General features: G+C 39.8%; 1 protein-coding gene across 8 annotated transcripts in view; it reads right to left on the reverse strand.

Moving 5' to 3' along the window:
• The window catches only part of col12a1b (collagen, type XII, alpha 1b), a 142,205-nt gene that overhangs the window by 56,472 nt on the left and 60,329 nt on the right, over positions 1-25,404 (reverse strand). For all 8 annotated transcript variants that reach the window (XM_032543774.1, XM_032543766.1, XM_032543769.1 and 5 more), the window contains 15 exons: positions 23,503-23,642; positions 16,859-16,988; positions 16,035-16,174; positions 14,188-14,317; positions 13,666-13,805; positions 13,430-13,559; positions 12,965-13,104; positions 11,543-11,672; positions 10,425-10,564; positions 7,765-7,894; positions 6,212-6,351; positions 5,641-5,770; positions 2,083-2,222; positions 1,024-1,153; positions 250-389 (listed from right to left, as the gene is read on the reverse strand). In XM_032543774.1, the coding sequence (XP_032399665.1) occupies positions 250-389; positions 1,024-1,153; positions 2,083-2,222; positions 5,641-5,770; positions 6,212-6,351; positions 7,765-7,894; positions 10,425-10,564; positions 11,543-11,672; positions 12,965-13,104; positions 13,430-13,559; positions 13,666-13,805; positions 14,188-14,317; positions 16,035-16,174; positions 16,859-16,988; positions 23,503-23,642 (2,030 nt within the window). The remainder of the gene's footprint in view (positions 1-249; positions 390-1,023; positions 1,154-2,082; positions 2,223-5,640; positions 5,771-6,211; positions 6,352-7,764; positions 7,895-10,424; positions 10,565-11,542; positions 11,673-12,964; positions 13,105-13,429; positions 13,560-13,665; positions 13,806-14,187; positions 14,318-16,034; positions 16,175-16,858; positions 16,989-23,502; positions 23,643-25,404) is intronic.

Raw genomic sequence — 25,404 nt, forward strand, 5'->3', positions numbered from 1 at the left:
ACTTCTCTCTACATACCGTTACATGTAATGATCTGTCAAGGGACTACGCAAGTAAATTAGCTATTACTTGCTACTATGGCATGTTTAGAGCCTGTATTTGTTAATTAACGGGCTTTGGCTCCGTCCGGAAAACGTTTAATTATATTTTTTAAAATCTTGAATATTCCTGGACTGACACCTTAACCTACAAACACTCCTAACACTCTTGTTGACGTTCATCTTTCCGTGCAAAAAAACCTGATGCCTCACCATGTCCTCGGCGCCTCCGGCTGCAGGAACATAGAAGATGCGATACTGGCGGACGTTGCCCTCCGCCGGCTCCCAGCGCACCTTCAAGGAGCTGGTGGTGGGATCAGTAACCAGCAGATTCTTCACACCGCCCAGAGCCTCTGTCAACACAACACAACTATTACATGATTGTCAATTTCCTGTTTGAGTTACAGTAACAGATAGGTAAGCTTTAACGCATGGCGGAGGTTTAACAACATCAAGTGTCAATTACAGGCCAGTGACATCTACTGACTTAGCACAATTCCAATGCATCTTTTGCTAACGAGAACAGATAATAAACTTTGAAGTGAGTGTTGGTTAACGGCAAACTTTTGGTTGACTGACTTTCACATAATTACCGGTACTGGTGTGAGAAAAAGTTACCACAGGTAAACCCAGTAGTGTGAGTATAGCATGTTGAAGCACAAACTGAAAAATGGTAGTTGAGCTCACTGCAAAAGCACTTGATGATAAATTGGACAGGTTGCAAAATACTAGAAAGGTTAAGGTACACAAAGCAAGCCTCTTAAAAAATCAATATGAGGGTTGATATTAAAGGATGATCAAATACAGGTATTGAATTCAAAGCATTCTCTCCCTGTGTAATTTTTTTAAGCTAATGACGTCATCTATTGACTTGACTTTCATCACAACAGAGTCAACTTTTAAGAATCTGTAGTCATGCAACCGCTAGTGTGCTTTAGGTTGGATTAAACCCATTTTAGTGAGCTACTTTACTGTGGACAAACTCACTTGTCTTTCCGTTTTCCGATGCACGTTTCCCCTCCACGTCAGGGTAAATAGGCACCAGCGTCACTTTGTACTCGGTGTCAGGCCGCAGGTCTCTCAGCACCGTGTTGGTCGTCATTCCAGAAACCTGAGTCTGGAAAGCACAAAATAACAAAATAACACATGCGTAGAGGAATCTCAACCGTGGGAACAAGACAATCGCATCATACGATCTTTATCAGCAAGTGGAGTTTGCTCAGTTTTCACAGAATTGTAGATGTTTCATCTGCCGAGGAAGATCTGGGGACTCAATCGGAAGCTCAAGGACAGCTGCTAAATGGACCTTGTCGCGAGATTGTTTTGTCAGCTAGTTTAATTCAATTTAGTTGGCTTTCGTCTGACACATAAAAAAAAGAAATAAAATGAATAAACTAGCAGCTATTAGAGTATATGAAGTATAGAAGTAAAGCAACTCGATATATTTGATATTTTTTTTCTTTAACAGGAATAGCAGTTGACAAACAACCAACATATCTCAATAGAAAATAGGGCTGCATGATCCGATTGGGATTATTTTGACTGATATCGCGACTGCGATATGATTCACGATATTTGAGGGAATGATCCTTTTTGTTTCATTATTAACATTTTTATTGAAAAAGATTAAAAGAAATTAAAATTGTTACAGTGTGATTTCTGAGAGGATCTGTACCAAACAAAGATGTTTGCGTTAGTCGGTACACTTGGTTTGACATATATTTTTGCCTTTAACAAATATTGCGCCCGCCTGCGAATTGGATATTGCCCTAGTCTAGATTGCAATTTCGATATAATTGCGCTTAATTGTGCAGCCCTGATTGAAAACCTACCATGCGGGCGCCTGGGCAGCTCACCTGGTAGAGCGTGCGCCCATTCATAGAGGGCCACTTCTCCACGCAGCGGCTGCTGGTTCAACGCAGACCTGCGGCCCTTTGCTGCTTGTCATGCCCCCCTCTCTCTCCCTTTTCATGTCTTCAGCTGTCCTATATATATATATAAATGCCTAACATGCCCGGAAAATCATCTTTAAAAAAGAAAACCTACCATGCTCTCGGCTCCGCCGCTGACAGGGACGTAGATGATTTGGTACTGCCTGACATCGCCCTCGGCGGGCTCCCAGCGCACCCGGAGAGAGTTGGTGGTGGGGTCGATCACCTGCAGATTCTTCACGCCACCCAGAGGTTCTGAAAAACCAGGCAAGACACATCACAGGCTGAAACAACTGCTGCACATAATCCTCACTGTGTGTTTCATCCTGCAGGGTGGACCGGACGGGTGGGGTTTGCCTCATCAGGACTGTCCAGATGTCTCAAAACTGGGTAGGTTTTCTACCACAGAGGAGTGTCTTTTCCTTTACTCACAGTGTCTAAACGTTCTGGTATTCTATGAGGCGATTTAAAACATCCCTATTAGACAGTAATTAAACTTAAAAGAATTTCTACAAGGACAAAAAAACTGCTGCGAATAATCCTGAGCATTTGTTTTATCCTGCAGGGTGCCCCAGATGGGTGGGTTTACCACATCAGGAGTGTCCAGATGTATCAGAGTCAAGAGACTTTCTGGCACTCATTATGTTGTTTTGTGAGCCACAAATGTCCAAATAAAGAAGGTCGGTATTCTCATTCTCCATCTTAAAGGACCATACCGGTGGTTATCTTGCACGTTTTAGCCCATTAAATTCAGAGTTGACTTTACATTACTGGCAGATTTTCAGTCTCTCAGGCTGCCTGGGGTTTTATTTCACTACTCTGGCATAAAAAAGTACATTTTCTCAAACGTATTTTACTGTAGTGTGGTAATGCTGTTTCCTGCAGAGACAGTTTTCAAAATTGTCGTCTAGGTAGTAGAATCAAGAACGCTGTAATAACCACGAGTCCGCTGCTAAAAGGGTGTATATCTACCAGCTATGCTGTTAGGAAGACATCAATTAAGATTTCTATGAAAGGTTAAAAACATGATCACAATCTCCTGGTTAAAGACAAAACCTCCAAATATTGAGCATTAGAGCGAAGGAGTCAGGGCATCCTGGTTTTCTGTGGGCTTCACAACCCAAAAGGCATATTATTATTTATTTTTAAATCACCAAAATGACATTAGTTGTTGTAGCCAGAAACTGTAAAAACAGAAATTATTGACGGATTTCCAAATTTCTGAATGCTTCTATCAGGAAAAGTTACCAAATCTAATCTTATTATTGTGATATTTCATCAAAACCACTTTACTCTTTATGTCTAAAAAATAAACCGTTTGCGTGAAGCAGATGTGGTAAAAAAACAAAAAAACATTCCATTCTGAGATCCTCGGGGCAACTGGAAAGCCAGGATGGACTTGGCTGAGACAGTCACGTCAACTTGTCCTGAACTGCAGGATGTTTACACGGAGCAGAGAGGATAAGAGAGGTTGGATGTAGAGGTTGTAAAAAATGTAAAATGTCAATATGAACAGCATGTAGAGCCCCTTTTTTCCAATATTGGTTAACATCTGCGGGAACCTTTTAAAATGTTGTATGTATAAGGGTTATCTTCTTCCAACTTTTGTAAAGAAATTATCAAAGAAATTGTTTCCAAAACTTGCGTTTCTTTCTTTTTTTAAAGATCAACGGCACTACAACTGTGTTATACTGCACAGAAGACATGTCTAGGGTTATAGTTAGGTTATCTTTATAGTTAGGACTTTATAGTGCAGTGATCAATGAACCCGTAGCGAGATGACAAAAGCAAAGAATCGCTAAGAAACTGCTTGGGGTTCTGAGGGTTAATTGTAAGCATCATCTTCACCTCACCTGATGCAAAGAGCGTCTCTGACAACATCAAAAGAAAATATACAATTTGATGAAATATAAGGCTTATTAAGCTTCAAGAGAAGCCAGCAGTGGAGCTTCATCCCACAGCAAATGCCACATATTTAATGAGTGAGGTGAAAGGGAACAGTCTTAAACAGTCTTAAGAGAGACAGGAAAATTCTGTTGTATGTGAACCTTCAATGATAATAAAGACATTCATACATTCATTTATTCATTCCAACATTCAAGCAGAGGCTGTGATTCATTTGCCAATGGTTATGTGGCGGCAAGACACATCGTTAACAAATGTCTGGTTTGAGCATTGGCCGGGGAACCTTTGTAGTATGTCATGCCCTATTTTTCTGTCAGCTTTGTTCTGAACTGTCTCGTTAACGTAGAAAATGTCCCAAAATATGCTCTCCTGTTACAGAGAACAGAAATATTTATACAGAGATGGGTTATACCCCACTATGTACCTAAGATTAATAGCACCTGTTGTTTTGTTTCTGATTAATTTTCTATTTTTTTCTGTTCTCTGTGGATCACATCTCCTCTGTGAGTCGCAATAAAAACAAAGAGCCAATAAACAAATAAATCATGCAAACATCAATGGCATAAAAAAGAATAATGGGAGTTTTATAGTTGTGTAGTCTTGCAATATTGCATTAATAAAACATCAGCTCTTTGGATGTCAGATAGTGCTCAAATGCACAAACAAGGAATGATTTCCCAAACCAGTTCAAACTGCTTAGCATCCTTTGGAAAGGTATATGCAGTTTTTAAAGACTTGGACTTCTAGGACAGTGAACAATGGGTACATTTAATTTCCCTTTACTGCATCCACATTTTCCTCACTTATATAAACGTATATTCTGATTCTTAGTTTCTCCCACTGACAACACAGGAGGAGAGATTTTCTCTCTTTCCTCTCAGGATTCATCTGAAGCGAAGGGCAAAGACCAATCTAATAAGAGAATCAGCACGTACAAATTGTCCTCATCACATGAAAACCCCATCAATAGGACCATATCTACATTTCAAACAAATGCCACCGCTCTGCCTTCTTTACCTAGCTTAATACCCCACTGGTTTACGGTTTAGAATGACCATGAACATTGTGTTTTAACAGGAAACATATCACTTTAATGAGGTAAAGATGAAATTTCATACTTTTTTTCCATTTTTTAATGGCCCAGAACCGGTAGGATCCTTTTAGAGCAGCAAAGATTAGTCAGTTAATCGAATAGTTAATCGTCAACTATTTAGATAATCGATTGATTGGTTTGAGTCATTTCTTTCTTTTCGTTTTTTTCTCTCCTCTGTGAGATTAAACTGAATATCCTTTGAGTTGTGCGTAAAACGAGACGTTTGAGGACGTTATCTTGGGAAAAACACTGATTTTATGACATTTTTTATAGACCAAACAACAAATCCTATAATTGAGAAAAAAAATCCACATATTGGTGTTAAAAGAAAATAGTCGGTAGTTTCAGCCCTAGATCCTTTAAAGTTGTATAGAATGAGTGGAAGTAAATGGCTGCCAGTGAAGTGAAATGTCCTAAGTCTGGAACAGACCAACTCTCTGTTTGTTCAGACCTGCAGGGTGCACCAGATTACAGTAAAGATGCAGATACGTTCCTGCCTTAGTCCTATCTGCTAAACTCCCATCTGACACAAACAATCCAAGGAAGGCATAGTTTGAGATTGGATTATTTGACCCTTGTGTTTTCAAGTATGTAAGCTCTGTCCACTGTTGCACTCATTGTGCATCCACTTGGACGAGAGCTGAATGTCTTTGAATGTAAACCCCAGACACTCACTTGTCTTTCCCTTCTCAGCCTGCCGAATGCCCTCCACGTCCGGGTACACAGGAACAACAGCCACATTGTAGACGGTGTCGGCGACCAGGTTCCTCAGGATGGTGGTGGTGGTGCCTCCTGACACCTCCTCCTGTTCGGTGAAATGGTAAAACCGCCGTCAGTTTGATAACAATTTAATATGATAATGGTGAAAATGTCTGAGTCCACAGTGAAGCGAACAGAAGTGGAGCTATACGGAAACCTTTGTAGGGTTCAACGTTAAGGTTTTTTTTCACTTGTGTGGTAGGGCGAGTAAAAAAACAAAATTGCCCTAATTAAATTTTTACTCACAAAAAAAAGTCTAGCTCTCGCAAAACAAAGTCACGATACCGCTATTCATGATATGATGAAGCCCAAACAGGCAAGTGGGTTGTTAATATTATTAATATTTAATTCCCTGTTGTGGCGTTTTGCTTGCCCTGGGCCTTTGGGCAACCCTCATCGTTGAACCCTGCTCTCGAGGCCTGGATACAATCTTAGGAATCGGTCGGAAACTTGAAAAAACTCATCATTTAACAAAAGCAGCGTGTACCATTTGTTCTTCCCCCCCTGGTTGAGCAGCGTAGAAGACTTTGTAGCTGCGGACGTTTCCCACGGCTGGATCCCAGCGGGCCGTCAGGCTGCTGGTGGTCGGGTCGATCACCTGCAAGTTCTTCACTCCACCCAAAGGATCTACGGAGGAACAATTACAGACAAAAGCAATTTATAGATTAATCATCTAGGTAATTTTGTAACATTGTGATGAATGTCTCCTCAAAGCATGACCCTGGTTTATTACATCTTTCCAGAGCTGCAAAGATGAATTGTTTAGTTGTCAACTATTATATTAATCGCCTAACTATTTGAAAAAATTGATCTGAGTGTTTTTTGTAAAGAAAAAGTTACAAAATCTCTGATTCCTGCTTCCTAAATGTGAACATGTTCTAGTTTCCTTTCTCCTTTGTGACAGTAAACTGAGCTGTGGACAAAACAAGACATCTGAGGACATCCACTTGGGTTATGGGGAAACACCATCCACATTTTTCACCATTTTCTGACATTTTATAGACCAGACAAACTGAGCGATTAATCGAGAAAATACTAAACAGATTAATTGACGATAAAAAATAATGGTTATATTTTTCTCTCACTTTTCAGTGATTTTGTTAAACCTGCGCCCAACCTTGAGGGGAGGGTTTAGATCGACCACCGAAGCAGGTTGTGTAACTCAGTCGGTCTAAATGGGGCATTATTTGCATTTACATAAAGGTTCAATGTTGAGTAAGTAATAATACATACCGTTGTGTATTGATATACTGATTTATTTTCTATATAAGTACTCATTACTGTATATTATCTTGCTTTTACCGCAACCACTTAACAACAGAAAACAAGCTCATAGGGCTCAAATCAAAGCTGGAACATGGCAAAAGCAGTTTTCCAGTGTATTTTAAAAGAGCCCTTGCTACATACAGTAAATTTACGGTTGAAATGTTGAAATTGTGATATTTAATGTATCATTAACCAGACGCCAATAAACAATCGCATCCTGCTCATGTTTACAAACCTGACTGGTCTCAGATACTTTTTAAGTGTTGGATTGTTTGGGAAATGTTTTCATTTTTTTACATGTTCTATGAAATGCTGCGTTTTGGATTCTTTTATATAAACCTTAACAGTAACAGTGTCACGATTCCGGTGCCACATCACTAACATCTGTCCGATAGAAAAATGTATTTATAGCTGTTCTAGTTGTTTTGAAGAAGTCTATAATCCCGCTCTAAAAACGACCTGCAAGAACTGCTCTATTTTATGGTTTGGTCTTATTTCTTCTTGCTGCACTTACTTTTAATATTTTTATAGCACCCTGTCAATCTATAAGTCACGTCTTTGTTGTCTTTATTAGTTCATCTCTGAGATTTAGAGAGTTTAAGGTTTTTGGCCTATGTGGGTTATAAAGTTGTATTTTACACTAGAGTATTTTATTCTTTTTCCACATCCAAAAGAAAAACACATTCATAAATTCTGGCTTAGCCCTATTCTTCTTTCAGGATCCAGGCCACTTCCTGCAGCTCCAAATCGATCAACAGACTCATCTGAACTCACTTGTCTTCCCGTTTGCAGACTGCGATTTTCCCTCCATCTCATGGTAGACCGGCACAACGGTCACGGTGTACTCGGTGTTGGGCTCCAGGTTTTTCAGAACAGTGGAGGTGGTGGTTCCAGACACCTGGTCCTGGTTGCGGAGAGAGGAAACAACTTTGAACTTGGCAAACTCTAAGAATTGGGACAACTCTTAGAAAAAGAAAAGAGGGGTTTTGACAGATGCAGAAAGACTCTCAGACTGAACCATGTCACAGTTTAATGTGTTCTGAGCCCAGTTTTCTTGGATGCAGTTTTGTCTGTCTTTTGTCAGCTCACTAACAGGAACAGTAGAAGCTTGGAGATAAAGGCGGATCTAAGCAGAATGCTTCCACTCTGTCCTGAGACAGTCTGGGCCTTTGAGCAAAGCACCAAACTGGCAACAAGAAGGAGTGCATGCAAATTTGATATTTATCCATTTAATCCAATAGTAAGTCCTGAAATCTGTCAGTGAAATGAGATAACTTCAGTTGTTTCCAAATCCAATCATCTCATTGCATTACTGGAACCAAGTTACATAATCTTGAGGGTAATGAAATGGACCCCCTCGAGACTGTCACTGCTTCATAGAAAACTGTTGAAACTGCCATGGAGATGAGTTAAACCATCCCACATCACTCTCAAATGTTTTCCATTAGATGTAAGTCAATGTAAAACATACTGCGGTATTCATCTTTCGATAACGCTATATTGCTCTTTTTCCGGTACAAAAAAAGAAAAACTGTTCTTTCATGAAAATGCTTTGGAAACAAGTGTAATCATATCACGCTACTGGCTTTTCTTGTGTTTAGGGAAATTGAATTTGAGGCCAAAAATGAGACTAACCAATTTGCACTCACAGTACTGAAGAAGAATAAAATGTCCCCATTCAACCAGACAACATGAGAGAGAGCGGGCATAAACAGCCAAAAGGACACTTCTCCAGAACAGTAAAATCCGGTAGCAGTCTGGTCCTACACATGTTGCTCCTTAAAATAAAGGTGTTATGCTTTGTATATTTTAACCTAATCTTACAGTGACCATCAGCTATTAGATTGATTTCAAATTTGGTTTGTTTAACTCATTTAAACACAGTTTTTCACCTTTAGTAGCTTTAAGGTTGGAAGCATTAACAGTCAGTGGTGCCGCTGTATAAATGCCTAATCTCTGGTGAAGTTTGGTCCTTTAATTAAGCATGCAACACAGAGGCTTCTAAAAACAACACATTATTCACAGTGGACTGAAGTCACAAAGAAACCACAATCAAAGACAGATGCATTTACAATAATACAAAATAAATACCAGTCAGTTACAGAGGGCCAGAAACAGAGGATTTTAAATAAAGGTCTCTTCTAGCTGCCACCGAACAATCATTTTTACTTTAAGAGAGCTAAAATACCTCCAAGTAGCAAAATAAACATATCTAATTTCACATTCCAGGCAATCATAAAACAAAGATACTAATGGGGCATGGATGAAGTTTTCAGTTTTTGGTAAAAACCCAACATCTTGAACAAGCAAAGCCTGACAGTTAGATAAAACTGGTTGAGTTCTGCCCACTATGCTGCCATTAAGTACAATTGTTTCAATACCGATACCAGTATGGGAAATACCTCCAAAACTGCTTAAAATGCTGGTATCTATATCAGTATGAGAGCCTATGCACCGATGCAATACTGGGTAATTTAGCCCAGAAAAAAAATATACTCTAAAGTAGTTTATTTATCTTCTTTTTTGTTATGACTTATGATTGTCAAAGTAGATAAGAAAAGAAAGTTCTTTGGGTTTCATTCTCTGTGACCTGAGCCAGGTCATACGAACAATAGTCGGGATCGACGACAGGTCATTTACTGGACAGTCGGTGGAACATCCAGACGTCCCTCTCCTCGCAAAACTGGTTTGTTTCAAGAAACAACAACAAACAAGCTAGTGAGCTACACGTAAAAAAATCTCACGTTTTAAAGAAAATTTGGATGGTGCAACAAGGCAGGCCTGCTTGGTTCTTTCAGGGAAGGATTGTAAAGATTTCCAGAGAATATGAGTATATAACGGGTGGTGATGGGGCAGTAAATATGACACATGCCTTTGGTGTGGCAGACCTGGGTTTTGATTTCTACTGCGATACATCAGCCAATAAATCCTTGGGCAAGACCCCTAGTTGCTCATTTAAATAGATCACATTACTGTATTGTGTCAACAGTTAACTTAATCTAATATTGTATGTGGCGTTTTCTTTTGTGGGGTACAAATGTTTCACCAAAAAAGTTCCTTCCTGAGACTATTTAGTAGAGTCACCACCGCTTCGTCTGGAACTTAGCGCCGCCCAAGACGATTGTGATTGGTTTAGAGAAATGTAAACAAACTAAAACATTTTTTTTCTTCTATTCAGGAGTGTATGTGTAAAGAGGCTACTGTAACCTGACCCAGGTCACACTAACAATCATAGCAGTACATAATGCACATGTAACGGATCATGCTTGGTATCGGCCGATATGCAAGTTCAGGTATCAGGAAGGAAAAGATGGTGTTGATCATCTCTACCATTAAGTGTCTCTTACTTAGCAGTAAATACCAACTTAGGAAAAGTGTTAAACCTGGTGACATAACATATGGAGTTATGGAGTCTTAACCAGATGCAGACTTACCACATCCTGCTCTCCTCCAGCAGTGGGCACCCAAATCACGATGTACTCGCGTACGTTTCCCTCCGCAGCGTCCCAACGGACGTTCAGGGTACTGGTGGTGGGATCGGTAACCTTCAGGTTTCTCGCAAAACCCAGTGGCTCTGAGCAACGACACAAAACAGGAAGTAAGATCCAGCGCTTGGATCGGAGCGCCACACAGCTGCTGTCTAGTCAGAAGTTACTGGAGTCCAGGGGGCAGTTTATCCAGATGTTGGACGGCAAAAAAGTGGTTCTTCTCTGGCATATTATTCCTTTAGGTCTCAGTTTTACTCTGCTGTTAGTGAGACTGTTGCTGTTGAATACAGTGTTGCACAACTCTTTATTTTTATTAGTGTCACTTGGGCTTCTCTGTGACACCAGTAGAAATCACTGTTCCTGACAATCTCAAGGGATTTGATTTGACACTGTCCACTTTTCAAGTGATGACATTTTTTTCAGTCAATCTGTGGGTTGTGTTTAATGTTTTGTGCTGTGTTTATTGTGTTGTTATTTTTGTTGTTTGTTGAACCTCCAACTGCAAATCAAATTTCCCCTTGAGGGACAATAAAGAACTTTGAACTAAACTGAACTCTGAACTGAACAATTGGGAAGCTAATAACACTATAGCAATGAGGTCTGTTGGTAGCATTGGTGGCCGCATAGGGCAAAATATATCCACAACCAACATTTATATCAACTAGAAAAGGCTATGTTTACTGTACAAAATGTACGGTGGCAGAAAATCTGAAATCTGAATATGAAAGTTATTGATTTAAAAATTGAAGTTGAAGTCAGAATATATTTAGCTGAAATAGCCACCCTTAAGACAACCTGTACATTTTTAGCTCCACTTCTGCAAAGGTTTAAAGAATAGCTACCTTTAGTATGTCTCTTTGTTCCCCTCTTTTTTCTGTCTCTTTTTCTTAGCGATTGACTAATCAGTAGCCTTCAACTGTTCCTTAGTAAGACTTAGAGAGGGAGTTATGTGTTTAATGATTTCTTGAAGACTCAGGTGCTTTTTAAAGGTTAATTTAAGCCCTTGAACCTGAGTAAAATGTTAAATACCAAACAACCAATAGCACGTGACCACAGATACTCACTTGTCTTCCCTTCGTCGGTCAGGCTGGGTCCGTCTCCCTCTGCGTAGACGGGGACCACAGTGATGGTGTAGCGGGTGTCGGGCAAAAGCTTCTCTAGGATAGTTTTGGTGGTGCTCTCCGACACTTGCTCCTGCAAAGGCACAGTGAGTGAATCCAAATAGGGTTCCCACGCGTCTTCCAGCAGCATGCAGCTAAATCTCTCTCAGGACAGAGAATTTCCAACAGAAGCATGCTGATTGATTTGCAGCCTTCTTGCAAAGAGACCAACGTTACGACAGTACTGTGTCTTTATCAGAGTTAAGCACACAATTGGTGAACTAAACACCCTGCCCAACTGTCCTTTACCAAGAGGCTAAATTTCCACTAGCACCCAAGAGCCCTGACCTTTGACTTGCGGCAAAAGACAAACTTTCCTCTTGAGGAGCAGCAAGTTTACTGCACTTGTGATTCAACTACTGTTGAACTGCTTTTTTAGTGTTAAAGTTCCAAATGTTGAGGGATTCAAATGTCTTCTTTTGCTCTAAAATTTGTGTTGTGTTGTTTAAGGACAGAACAGCTTCTTAAAACAGACCATCATAGGATTTCAAACTAAAACCAGTTAACCTCCTTAAAAACTGTCTACATTTTTACATTTCTGAAAAATTGAACACTTATTCAAAAGATATATTAAACTTGAATATGAATAATTACTTACAGACATGACAATAAAACCTGTAAGAGGTTTTAAAAATAAAAGTTTTTGAACTGTTATAATAAAATTACATATAAAAGGAACTGTAACGTAAAAATAGTGAAAACCGTTGTTTTTATGGTATCTTTTTTACACATTGTCCTGGCAACTTTTTTCCATTTTCAGTATTAAAACTGTGAAATTTTACAAACGTAATCATAAATCAAACTAACAAAAAAAATTAATTTATTCCCGGATGTGCATTGATTGTTGTTCATTCCTCTGTAGAATTGACTTTGACGTACTAATGGGGGTAACTGTTATGTCATTGGCAGAGACAAATGAAGCATTTCTAAACAGCTGAGCAGCCAAATCATCAGTCAGCTGTTATTTCACGGCTCTTTACAGCCTGAACGAGCATTTCATTAACAGGATTTACACGTACTTATTTTCTACGAGTTGCTCCAGAAAACATAAACCCCACGTTTTCAACGATGACGGATGCCCTCTTGCCAAAGAATTTAGGCGCTATTGTGAGGCATGACGGGATTATCCTGTCAAAGAGGCATGACATCACTAAATCCCTGTTGAGCGCTTTGATCATTTGGTTTCTTTTGAAGAATTCAAATTGAGTCTAAAAGGTTCTCTTATTAACTTCTGCTGCGAAACCTATTACATTTCAAAGTGCGGCTCTTGTTTCTTATATATTTTCTATTGACGGGATAAAAAAAAAGGAGCAAAGAGGATCTTACCACAATCTCCAGTCCTCCATCCACAGGTTTGTAGATCACTTTGTAGCCCTGAACGTTTCCGTCGGCGGGATTCCAGGTCACAGTGAGAGTGGTGATGGTCGGGTTGGTCACCTTCATGTTGCCCACTCCAGCCAAAGGCACTGCGAGCGGGACAATCGTTTTGAATCTTTACATTCTTTAAATCAATCAATATTTATTCATATACCCCATTACAGCAACCAGCAGGTATCCAAAGTGCTTTACATGATGTAACAACAAAAAAACATAACATACAGTAAAATCAGAAAAGAATAAAACATACAGTAAAATCAGAAAAGAATAAAACATACAGTAAAATCAGAAAAAGAAACATAAAAGCAGGTTGAAAGGGAGATCACCTGACATTGACATTGGGACTTCTAGGACCACAATGACCTTTTGTTTTAAATACCTTTTGAATAACTGAACAGTCCCACAGTAACTTACATGTCTTTCCGTTCTCTGACTGGCGTTTCCCCTCCCTGGCTGGGTAGACGGGTAACACTGACACTGTGTACGGGGTGTCGGGCATCAAGTTCCTGAGAATGATGGAGGTGGTGCCTGTAGGAACTTGCTCCTGTTTGTAGAGATTCAAAATAATAAAAAAGTCATTTAGATGCTTAGTTAATCCCTGAGCTGGCTGCATGATCTGTTTTTGTGAAGCGGGTGTGAAAGAGTCTCACCATCTCCTCTCGACCACCAGCCACCGGCACAAAGAAGACCTTGTAGAGGCGAACGGCTCCGTCAGCTGGGTCCCAGTTCACAGTCAGAGAGGTCATGGTGGGGTCCGTCACCCTCAGGTTCTTCACTCCTCCCAGTGGCCCTAAACAAGAGCACAGGTCAGGCTGCTGATAAGGTTTTAAGACCAGCATCTACAATTTCAATATTTTTAAAGGATATGAATCTGTTTTGTTTTAATACTGACTGAAGTATGTTGAAGAGTCACACTAAAATTACGTTTGTTTACAAGAACTTCCAGGTAGAAAACCCATGTATCCCGTAAATACAATATACAAACACTATTTAACACCTGTTGACGTGTTGTTAGACAGAAAAAAAATGAATCACTGAGTACATTTCAACTTCATCTTTTACTCAAACAGAAGACTGAAACATTTATTTAAACATTTCAGTAAAATGTGTGTTTATTTGTATGGAAAAATTAAATAGTTTCAACTACTGTGCAGTTCAGTGTTGAGTCTTACTTGTCTTTCCATTCTCAGACATCATCTTTCCCTCTCGGCCAGCGTAAACCGGAACCAGAGAGACGGTGTAGAGGGTGTCGGGTTGCAGGCTTCGCAGAGTGGTGCTGGTTGTGCCTGCAGACACTGTTTCCTACGTTCAACGACAAATTACACAAATTAGCTGCTTTCGAAACCCAGACAGAGAACCAAGGTTGCAACTAGAAATAAGCAGTCTTGTATCAACTCTCTACTTATCTCCACCAGAACAACCTTCTTGATCCCCACTAGTGTAGCTGGCCACTCAACAGAAACTGCCCTCCGTGCTATCACTGAGCATCTTCACATCACTAGAGCAACCTCTCTCTCTTACGTCGTCATCCTTCTGGAGCTTTCTGCTGCCTTTGACACAGTGAACCACCAGATCCTTATTTTGACACTCCTGGATCTGGTTGTCTCAGGCTCTGCGCTCTCTTTGCTCACATCTTACCTGACAGACCGAACCAACCAGGTAACTTGGAGAGGATCTACCTCAGAACAGGAAGGGCCAAAGCCGTCTCTATTTTCTGAGGAGGCTGAGGTTCTTTAACATCTGCAGGACGATGCTGAGGATGTTTTATGAGTCGGTGGTGGCCAGTGCTATCCTGTTTGCAAGTGCATGCTGGGGCAGAAGGCTGAGGGTAGCGGACACTAACAGACTCAACAAATAAGAAGAACCTACCTGCTTTGCCTACCCAGACAGTTTGGCCCACCCATGAGAGAGAGAGACATCATGGCTTTCAAATAGGCAAAATGGCAAGTGGTCAAGGCCACACCCCCAGCCTCCACCTTGCCCCCCCTTCTCTCCTCCTCAAAAGCTACAGACTTAGAAATGGCACATACTAAGGAAAGCTCATTGCAAGACTGGCTCTAGTGGCTGTAATACTGCACCATGGCTGAATTTTGAGAAAGAGACTTCAGATACAGTATTAGGGGACCACTGGGGTCTATATAAAAGAGACTTCAGATACAGTATTAGGGGACCACTAAGGTCTAAATAAAAGAGACTTCAGATACAGTATTAGGGGACCACTAAGGTCTATATAAAAGAGACTTCAGATACAGTATTAGGGGACCACTAAGGTCTAAATAAAAGAGACTTCAGATACAGTATTAGGGACCACTAAGGTCTATATAAAAGAGACTTCAGATACAGTATTAGGGGACCACTTAGGTCTATATAAAGCATCCAAAGAGCACCATGTCACGGGGCCTTTAAGAACAAATTTAAGAAAAAACTTGGGAAGATATTGGTGAATGAATGGAGTAAAAGTAAAGATTATCTTTAGGAAATGCAGTGGAGTAAAAGTAAAAATTTCCATAAATTTAAATAACGAAGTTAAGTACAGATACGTGAAAGTTCTACTTAAGTACAATGCATTACAACACTGGAAATAACTGTAGAAGGTTGTTTAGGATGCTCAGCGTCAGCAGCTGTCAGTTTGCCTCTGAGCAGTGCAGTTAACCCTAACTGTCCACTTAAATTATGCTCCAACAGAAAAAGACTGCTTGTTGCGGTTAAGCCTGAGGGCTGTTTGACAAAGAAGGATAAACACATTAGCCAAATGAAAACTGAAAAATATCTTATTAAATTTGCTAACATGAATTACTAAATCAAAGGTGTGGTGGTTGTGGCACATGATAAGAAAGAGAAAAAGAGTGTGAGTTTGTGCCTTCTCCATAACTTTTATGGTGAAGCACATTTTTGAGTCTAAAGGAGCATTAAGGATTTAAAAGTGCCAGACGTGTTCAGACACATGGGTGAGTAATATAGTTTCAACGCTGCACAGTGCCAGTCGACAGGAAGTGGATGATGGTCCTACCAGTCCTACCATGCTCTCAGCTCCTCCAGCAGCTGGGGCATAAATGACTTTGTACTCCTTCACTCGGCCCTCGGCGGGCTCCCATCGCACGTTCAGGGTGGTCATGGTGGGGTTCAACACCTGCAGGTTCCTCACTCCACCCAGAGGCTCTGGCAGCAGAAAAACAGATGTTTCATTAGCAGCAAGTCTCTTTATTTACTCCACTTACTGAACTGTACTAAACTACTAATAATTTATCTGTTAGTACATTCTCTACTGTCCTTTTTTACAGTATTACAATTTTCTCAAAGCTGCAGTGTCAGGGTCATTTTGCAGGAAAAGACATAAAATATCACCATTACAATATGCCTCTTTAATTTCTTTCTTGCTACTTTCATTCATTCTTTCTTATCCTTTTTGTCACTGTCCTGTTTAAACCATGCCATCATCTCCCACACATCAACTTTCTATGATCAAAAAAAAAAAAAACTAATAAAAAAATAACAAATCAGTTTCTTGGCTGAGATTTTTCAGATAATCCAATGAGTTTTTTAAGAGTTTATTAACCGTAAAAGCTGAAATTCCCCTAATATTGTATCTTGGCATGAAAATTTCACTTTATGAGGTTTTTTAACGGTAATATGCGTTCCCCAGCCTGCCTATGGTCCCCCAGTGGCTAGAATATTTTTTCAGTAGCTAATTTGATTTCTGCAAATTTAATGTTTGATGCTGATTCATTAACTTAAATATATGCATTACTTTTCCACTGGAAACTACTTCCTTCCCCACTGGGAGATACAGAAGTAGCAGAAAGTAGCATATGCAGCACAGTAAGAACTATTTCCGACTCTTACTGGTTTGTCCTTCGCCACTGATGTCTTTGCTGAGGCCGGTGGGATACACGGCGGCCACGGTGACGGAGTACAGAGTGTCAGGCTCCAGCTTCGGCAGGATGACAGTGGTCTTCTTCCCCCCAACCTGCGTCTGTTCACAGGAAACATGTCAGCAAGTGAGACTCACTGGCGGAGACAGAAACATTTTCTCTTCACAGCGACACAGCAGTTTATCAAAGTGGCTGACGCATGAACAAGACTGACACAGCCAATAGACACGTCTCTGGCAGTGAGTCATGTGTCGGGCTCATCCATATGTTCCCATGGTCCTATGTTCCCAGGCAAGTGTGTCTCTTGTTATAAACTAACAAGCGCCAAAAACAGCAGAAAAAAAAACGCTGAAAAAACGTTGAAGAAAAGCATCAAACTAACTAAAAGATTTTTCTCAGGTCTAATGATCGTTGGACTTCATTAGCAAGCTTTGTCTTTGGCTTTTTAAGTGTTAGTTATTTACTGTCTGCTCTAGCTTTTCCAAAGTTTTAGACACATGTATGGGGATAATAATGGTCCAAAATTATGTCAAATTGCATATTGTTTTCCTTGTTATGGATAACCAGAGTACAAAGTCACATGATCCTGCGGGGCCCGTAGTGGATGAGATGGTAGGGACAGATGGTTCTGCCTGTAAAGAAGGCCTACCGTATTGGTCAACAAAGTTTGGGTTTCCACAAAATGGTTATTGCGCTCCAATAACGTGTGTGGGGCAGCAACACACACACTGTCCCATACTAGCTGCCTGAAATCTGCTTTTTTATCTGCTTTTATGTTTAACTGTTTTAATTGCTCTTTAATGTTTAATTTCTTATACTGCAATGTAACTTTTATTTTTGTATTCTATTTTGACTGTTTTAAACTGCTCTTTAATGTTTACTTTCTTGTAGTGCACTGTAACTTTTATTATTTTAATCTTTTTATGTAAAGCACTTTGAATTGCCCTGTTGCTGAAATGTGCTATGCAAATAAAGCTGCCTTGCCTTCAAAAACATCACATTTTATTGAGGAAAGACCCTTAAACCCCTCGGCCAAATATGCGCACCTAAGTCTTTGATGAACCCAGGGAAGCTACTGGGGGGCAGATGTACGTTTTTGCGCCCACTTGAGGCATTTTTGTTTTGCAACGTGCACATAAAAGCATGGCGAGGTATGTACAGGCAACACTGAGGTAAAAGTGCAGACTGTTGCGGGGACTGAAAATGGCAAATTGCGCTTTTCCGTATCATGCATATGCATTTACGAGAGGGTGAAGGGGAAAGTGGGAGTTTCCCATAAAGAGATGGAAGGGGAAGCGTAAAGTGGGCCCAATTATGTATTCCACGGTATGTACAGAAACAGCCTGAGATAGCGCGTCTCTATTTTGCAGTGAAAATTCTCCGCCTCTTAAAAGCAGGTGTAATCTATCTATCTATCTATCTATCTATCTATCTATCTATCTATCTATCTATTTATTTCCTCACATACACCTGGTGAAATGGCAGCAGTAATCCGAGCAAGACAAAGACATAGGCCAAGGAGACAAGCTGAAACACTTTTTCAGTTGAGTTGTTAAGCGTTACAGATTAAGCAGCCAATACTATGCAATATTACAGTCACTGTAAGAAATCAAAGTTGACATTGAATCTCCGACTCTCGTTCACATTCCATTCCAGCAGTTGGTAAACTCCTCGCTACATTACAAATGTATCATAGCATCCGAATTAGGAATATCACGGTCTGCACTCAGCCGTATCATAGCACAAGGACTTAATGCTTTCATTCAATTGTGCTTTTAAATGCTCACAATTAATATACAGTGGGTGGAGAAAGGCGCTGATTACCCGATGAACTGCAGGTTTGGTAAATACGGCATAAGCTGATGTATCACAGTGTGCGCTTTCTGCGGGTTGGCCATGGCGCTGATAATGCTGCGTTCAGCGCTAGACCGGAAACAAAACAACAGGCACGCTGCACACACTTGTTTGGGCTTGCGAGCCGGCCATAGTATAGTAACGTTACGTCTTGAGTGGATGGCGAGCGTGAGACGCCGAAATGGATGCCAATAAGAATCTGAATGGAAAGTTTACTTTTTTTAAAGTTGCCAAATATTCCATTGACAAGACCAAAGTGATCTGGGTGTTTTGTCGCCCTCAAAGTATTTTTATTTACCCTTTAATTAATAATAAAAAAATAACGTGACCAAAAGAAATCAAGGAACATTAAGTTAAGTATGACAATTAAATATTTTAATCGTTTGACTAGCACTAGTACTATTTTCAAATAATAATCTGCAAAATAGCTGAGAGGAGCATCCAAATGTCTCTAAATGTGTAATCACTAATCCCTGCCGTCAACACTTCGTCTCCCAAAAGCTAAACTGAAACTCTAAAATGCACAAGAACTCGCAGTGTGTCATGTTTTGGATGCCGAGCCGCTGTTTCTAATGACACAATGTCAGCAAAGTATTTACATTATTTACACATGAGTATGTAAAGCATTTCTCCGGCAGGGAATCCAAGCAGGCCTTTGGGAAATCCTGAACAAACAGCACGGCAGTATATCATGAAATTGATCGCACAGTGTAAACACATTCATAGAGGGTGGAAACAGTTTGCCTGCTAGCAAAGAGATAAATGGCAGAGGCTATAGCGTCACATTTTCATCAGTATTTTAGGTATTTGGCTGCTGTGGAAATCAAACTTGTGACATTTTGTATACGAGATGATCTTTTAATCGTGAGGTAACTGAGCTCCTCATTTCATGACACTGTGTTCATCACAGAAGCCATGTAGTCATACCTAATACATATCTTTAAGGGATCTTTTATTTTCCTGCACCAGGAAAACAACTATTAAATGTGTTGTTGGAACATAAGTCACCGGTTAAATCCATTCAGAAAAGGGCGGTTTAACTTCTGATTTGAAAATTACTACTCAAGTATGTATTTATTTTACTTTCATCAGAGTTTAAATGATTTTCTAAAGGTGATTATTATTAATTTGATCAAACAAACAGGAGGAAATAGTGCATTTGCTTTATATTAATCCACATTTGCTGCTGTAGTGAGTGTTTATGGCAGCAGAACGGCGTGTGTGGCATTGGCCCAATCCCAAAAGTGAGCCCTGAGGACTAAGGACTAAAGATTCACAGACTTAATTGAGCTCAGGTGCTGAGTGAGTGAGTGTGTGAGGCCACATGGGCTCAGATAGGTATAAATGGGATTGGGACAGTACTTCACCAGATCCCACGTTACCTTGGAGTTTAATAACAAGATGTTGCTGACACTTGCCGGTTCGGGTATTTTCATTATAAGTTTGTTGCTTTCCACACAGCCAAGGCCCGTTGTTCCGTGGTCGTGTGTCGTGCTGTTGTTTTATTTGTTTGTTCCCATGTGGTCTAAAGCTTTGAACTGTGGGTAATTCCATTTGGTGAAGTCTGCATTGATGCAGATTTACAGTAAGGGCTCGGTAAGTGTGTACTCAAACCCTCACGCCCTTTGAAATTTGACATCAACCCTAAGCCCTTGTGAATTTTGCGAGAATGCGCACCAAAGTCTGTGAGTCTGTGAGTCCGGACTTTGGGATTGGGCCAATGAGTCAGAATAAACAACGGTGTTTGTGTTCATAGTGATGAAGGAACATATTGCCCAGTGCAACAGTGTCACTCACTGATGCTCAGTGTTTTTAATAGTTTCTGGACAACATCTGGGTTTGTTTGGAAAAACTATCGGCCGGATATCCATGAAAGTTGGTGGGAGAGCCATAAGCCATGGAAGAACTCATTACATTTTGGAGTGGATCCAAATCACGAGCTGGATACACAAATCATTTTTCACCTCTGTTACCATTGCCAGATAGGGCATTGCCTCGTTGGAGGTCTGCGCTCATTGAGAGCCCTTCTAGTTTTATATTTTTTCTTATCTCTGTGGGTGTCCAGGAGGTTTTTTTCACTTTGAGTTACAGGAAGACCACCTCAGTCTACAGCTATAATTCTTGAATATTGACTAAAGTATATTCAGTAAAAGAGCATATATCATTAGCAGAGATCTGGACCTAAAAAACAGTAGTTTTTCATTTTATTTGCACAATTCCCAAAGTGGAAATTTACACTTGTTCTACATTTTTCAAAGCAGTGAGGAAACCCGGAGTTCATCCTGAACAAACAAACATCCTGTCTGGTTTCATATGACTAATGTGAAAAACAACAAGACTGCAGACGACCTGACACCAGATGCTCTGAGTCTCCTGCTGTACACATCTGACCTATGCCGTGAAGGGGATCAGAGATCTATTAGACACATTTGTACCGCTGACATCATGATTCCACCCTGACTCTTTGTTTGGGGGAACACTGTCATAACATCTCAGAGACACAGTAAAAATGTGTAACTCACTGAAATTCTTTTCATACAGTCCATAGTTTCCTTTAAAGTTATTTCCAGGTGCTAATCGCTGTTGAGTCATCATGCAGGAATGCGAGCTTGGCGGGCCGATTGCAGGACTCCTCTAACTGCAAGATGCTGTCATAAACCAAACGTCAAACTTTGGACGAAGGAGCTCAGAATGGCCAGGGAGTTTTCTCGCAGAGCGCCGGAGGTTCTGCTGAACTCCTTCAGGACAACTCGGTGAATGTCAGGAAGCGAAAGTGGAGAGATTTTACATCCAACTTGTACTGTAAATGCAATGTTATTGGCAACATCTGTTCCCTGATTCCCTTACTGAATGTTTTGTTGTCAAATATCTCTAATATGACTTGATAATAAAGATAATGATCATCATCATAATGTCACAGAGATGTGTGCGAATGATGTCAAATTAAAGTCCATCATTTGCTTTTCATGTACTGTAACTGAGTCAGTGTAGTTTGGGATTCTGCTACTTCCCTTCAATATTTCCTTTTTATGACACGTTTTACATTTAGAGGAAACAGTGTATGTTTTTTCTAAAACCACATTCGTCCGACGGTTGGCCATACTTTCACATTTAGATTTGTCTTTTATAATGACATTTACTGTTGGGTAAAATCTTGTCCGAAATATGTTGATCATTTTTTGTGAAAGTAGTGTTTTCTTCTGCATTTGTTGAAGACATTTATCTTTGTTTTTTAACCTGTTAAGCAAACACACACTCCAGTTTTCTCTCGCTTTTAAACATTTGAATATCTAGCCAACATAAAGGTTCATGAATCCCTAAAAGTGGAGGTTTCACACAGCGTAAAAACTACTCTTATTGTCATTAAGTTTACGTTAAGATTACTGCTGGTACTTGTGTACTTTTGAATGAATAAATTCCAGTGCAGGACTTTATGGTATAAAGGGCTTTTCCCACCACTGGTGCCTTACAGACACAAAAAAATGCATTTCTGTCTTTTGTCAGCTCCTGATTTATTCAACTTTTTTGAAGTCATCTGTAAATAACTCAAACATGATTTATTGTAAATGATCTATTCAATAAAAGTGCATGTGGATGACACAGTGTTTGCCTTGATATAATTTTAGCTCTTGCCCCAGCAGCAATTTATGGCTTTTTTCCATTTTGGACTTCCCATCATTTCAAACAGTTCATAATTGATTTGTTTCTGTATGTGCGCTGGGACTTGTATTGCAAACTCTTCTGACAGATTTAAAGCTCCCCATCACATTGAGATATCCATCGGTTTGTCATCAAGCAGCTAAAGCCCGGTGGAAATGTTCCTGGTGGTCAAAAAGCACCACCGCACCCCAAAAAGAGTTGAACAAAACCTCACTTTGCAAAAACATTTCTGGAATTCGATCATATTGTTCTTCTCATCCTAAACAAACAGATCATACCCACCCAGTGTGCGTGCACAGCGATTTGCTAATGGAACAAGGAGATTTCTTTCCTGGTAAACTTCAAATTATTCAAAATCGTTTTTGAACTGAAGTCAATCTGGATATAAAAACTTAGATAAACATTTTAGAAATCTCTGCAGTCACTCTATTGTTCAACGTCATTGGAGCAGCTCCAGCTTTTGTCTTTGGACAAAATGGTGTGTTCTTGTTTATTCGTGGCATCCAAAAACCAGGAGTTCAGTATACTTGTGGGGTCCCGACAGCTTTGTGGGGCCAAAATGCTGGACCCCACAACTTTAAAGGGTTGTTTGAGGGTTAAGACTTGGTTTTCGAATCAGGGTTAGAATTAGGTTATAGTTAGGGTGAGGGTAAGGGTTAAGGTTAGGCATTTAGTTGGGATGGTTAAGGTTAGGGTGAGGGTCCCCACAAAGATGTGTGTGTGTGTGTGTGTGTGTGTGTGTGTGTGTGTGTGGTGTGTGTGTGTGTGTGTGTGTGTGTGTGTGTGTGTGTGTGTTGTGTGTGTGGGCAGTATTTTATTTAACCCAGCTAGATTTTTTTTTTATTGAGTTTAAATATACTGCATTTATGATTTTATTTCCAAGAGACTCTAATGTATCTAAAATTAGGGATGCACAATATAGAAATGTTCCCAATAACTTCATAAAATTATTTTTGAGTTGGTTGTTCTCTACCTGTATTTCTTGACACATTTAACCTGTGCAAACAGGACATATCTACTGTGTTATGTACGCTGATGACAGCACTGTATTTGTACCTAACAATTTTACTTATAATACAGTAAAATGAGCAGGGAACTTACTGAGAGAGGCTCGCCTCCAGTGGCGGACTTGTAAGTTATCTTGTAGTTCTGGATGTTGCCAGGGGCGGGGTCCCACTTCACTGTCAACGTGGTGGTAGTTGCATTAAAAACCCTCAGGTTTCGAGGAGGCTCAGCAGGCACTGGGAGCACACAGGGAAATCCAGTGAGATATACAGAAAGATCAGTTGTGTTGGATTAGCAATGGAAAGGATGATGGTAAGGATGATGATGGTGAGGATGATGATGCTGATGCGTCCACAATCTCGCAGGTCAAGCTGGAAGGATCAATTTTAGGATGGAAGCAGCAAAACAGGAGCAGCAGTATAGCCGTTCAGAGGAGAGCTGGAGGTCAATTACTCTGAATTTAAATCTTGTATCTCAACAGTTCAATCTATTAACATCAATCACTATTGAGCTGGTTTTTTTTGTGTGCCTACGAATTTCAAAATGCCCATTCAGCTTTGGGATATACACACGCCAGTAGTTCTTAAACTTATTACTCAAAGGTCCGCATCTAATTTTTATTCAGTTAAGTCAAGTCAAAGGTCTGGATCAATTAGCGATCACAAAATAACTTCTAAGCAACACACATTCAAGTTGAGCAGCGAGTTTTCCATGTCAACTTTTGTACGGATACCAGTATGGGTACAGATCAGCTATGGTCTAATGCATCACTATTGTATGTTCAACTACACAAATAATTTATTGATTGATAGTCTATTTATTCCAAAATAGAAACTGTTACACTTATAACATATTGTATCAGAAATACACGAGGTTTGGCCTGGGTCAGAAATCCACTTACTGTTTGACCCGGATGCAGACCTTGGTCCAGACTTTAAGAAGCCCTGACATACATGGTTTGCTATAACAAATGTTGTTATTGTACCAAATGCATTTGAATAGGCCCTATCTCCTATCCAAATTTTAGAATTCTTACAAGTAAAATTAGAAAATGTTGTATCAAATTATGAAAGGTAAATTAGAGTGTAAATGTTACTAAAGTCTTGCTGATTTTGTTCATTTAAAAGTTCACTGAGCTTCAACCCTACAACTGGACAAAAATGCAACAACATGCAACCACATTAATGTGACGACTGAGGTGAACACTGATGAATGATGACGTGATGACATGACGTTACGATGTGAGATGAATCAAACTGTGACAACAGAAATGTTACGATGACAAAATGGTTAAGGATGGGAGGAAAAAACAAAATGATTGATGGTGGAATTAAAAAAATCATTCACATGGATGAAGGTTTGTGGAGGATGACATGTTACAGGTTTACATTAAACCCCTTTTTGCATTAAAAACCCTAAATCTACGTTCACACCACAATCTACTGCATGTTTAGTTGGAAGCAAATCTGGTTAAAAAATCTAACACATGACATGAAACATTTGCAAATGTTTTTTTTTTTTTGTTTTTTTTAATCCAACTATACATTATACCATTGTTTATGCCATTAAATGAAAACAGAGAATCTTAATGTCCAGTGTTAAGATAAGATTTATTTATCTGGAAGAAAATAAAATTTGTGCCCAAAACAAAACATTTACATAGCGAAACAGTTTGTCTTGACAACTGTCTTGATAACAAAACTCAATGTGTCAGAATGAGAAATGTTTTTTGTCTTCATGGTCAGGTATTATTCAGCTAAGCCTAAAGTTAAGTTGCTTTTTGATGCAACAAAATAATGAAAAGGTAAAAAGGCAGCTGTGACCAAAGTTTCTTTGTTTGCAGAGAATCAATTCACATCTATGTACTTGTGTCGCTTGTGGTGTGAACGCTGAGTGAAACACTAAAATGCACATTCATGCAGTTAAGAAAGAAAAAATGTGTTTGTGTCAACACTGTCTCTTATGGGCCACATTCAAATTCGACAAAAATCATGAACA

Source organism: Etheostoma spectabile, chromosome 18 (genome assembly GCF_008692095.1).
Source record: "Etheostoma spectabile isolate EspeVRDwgs_2016 chromosome 18, UIUC_Espe_1.0, whole genome shotgun sequence".
Taxonomy (NCBI): Eukaryota; Metazoa; Chordata; class Actinopteri; order Perciformes; family Percidae; genus Etheostoma; species Etheostoma spectabile.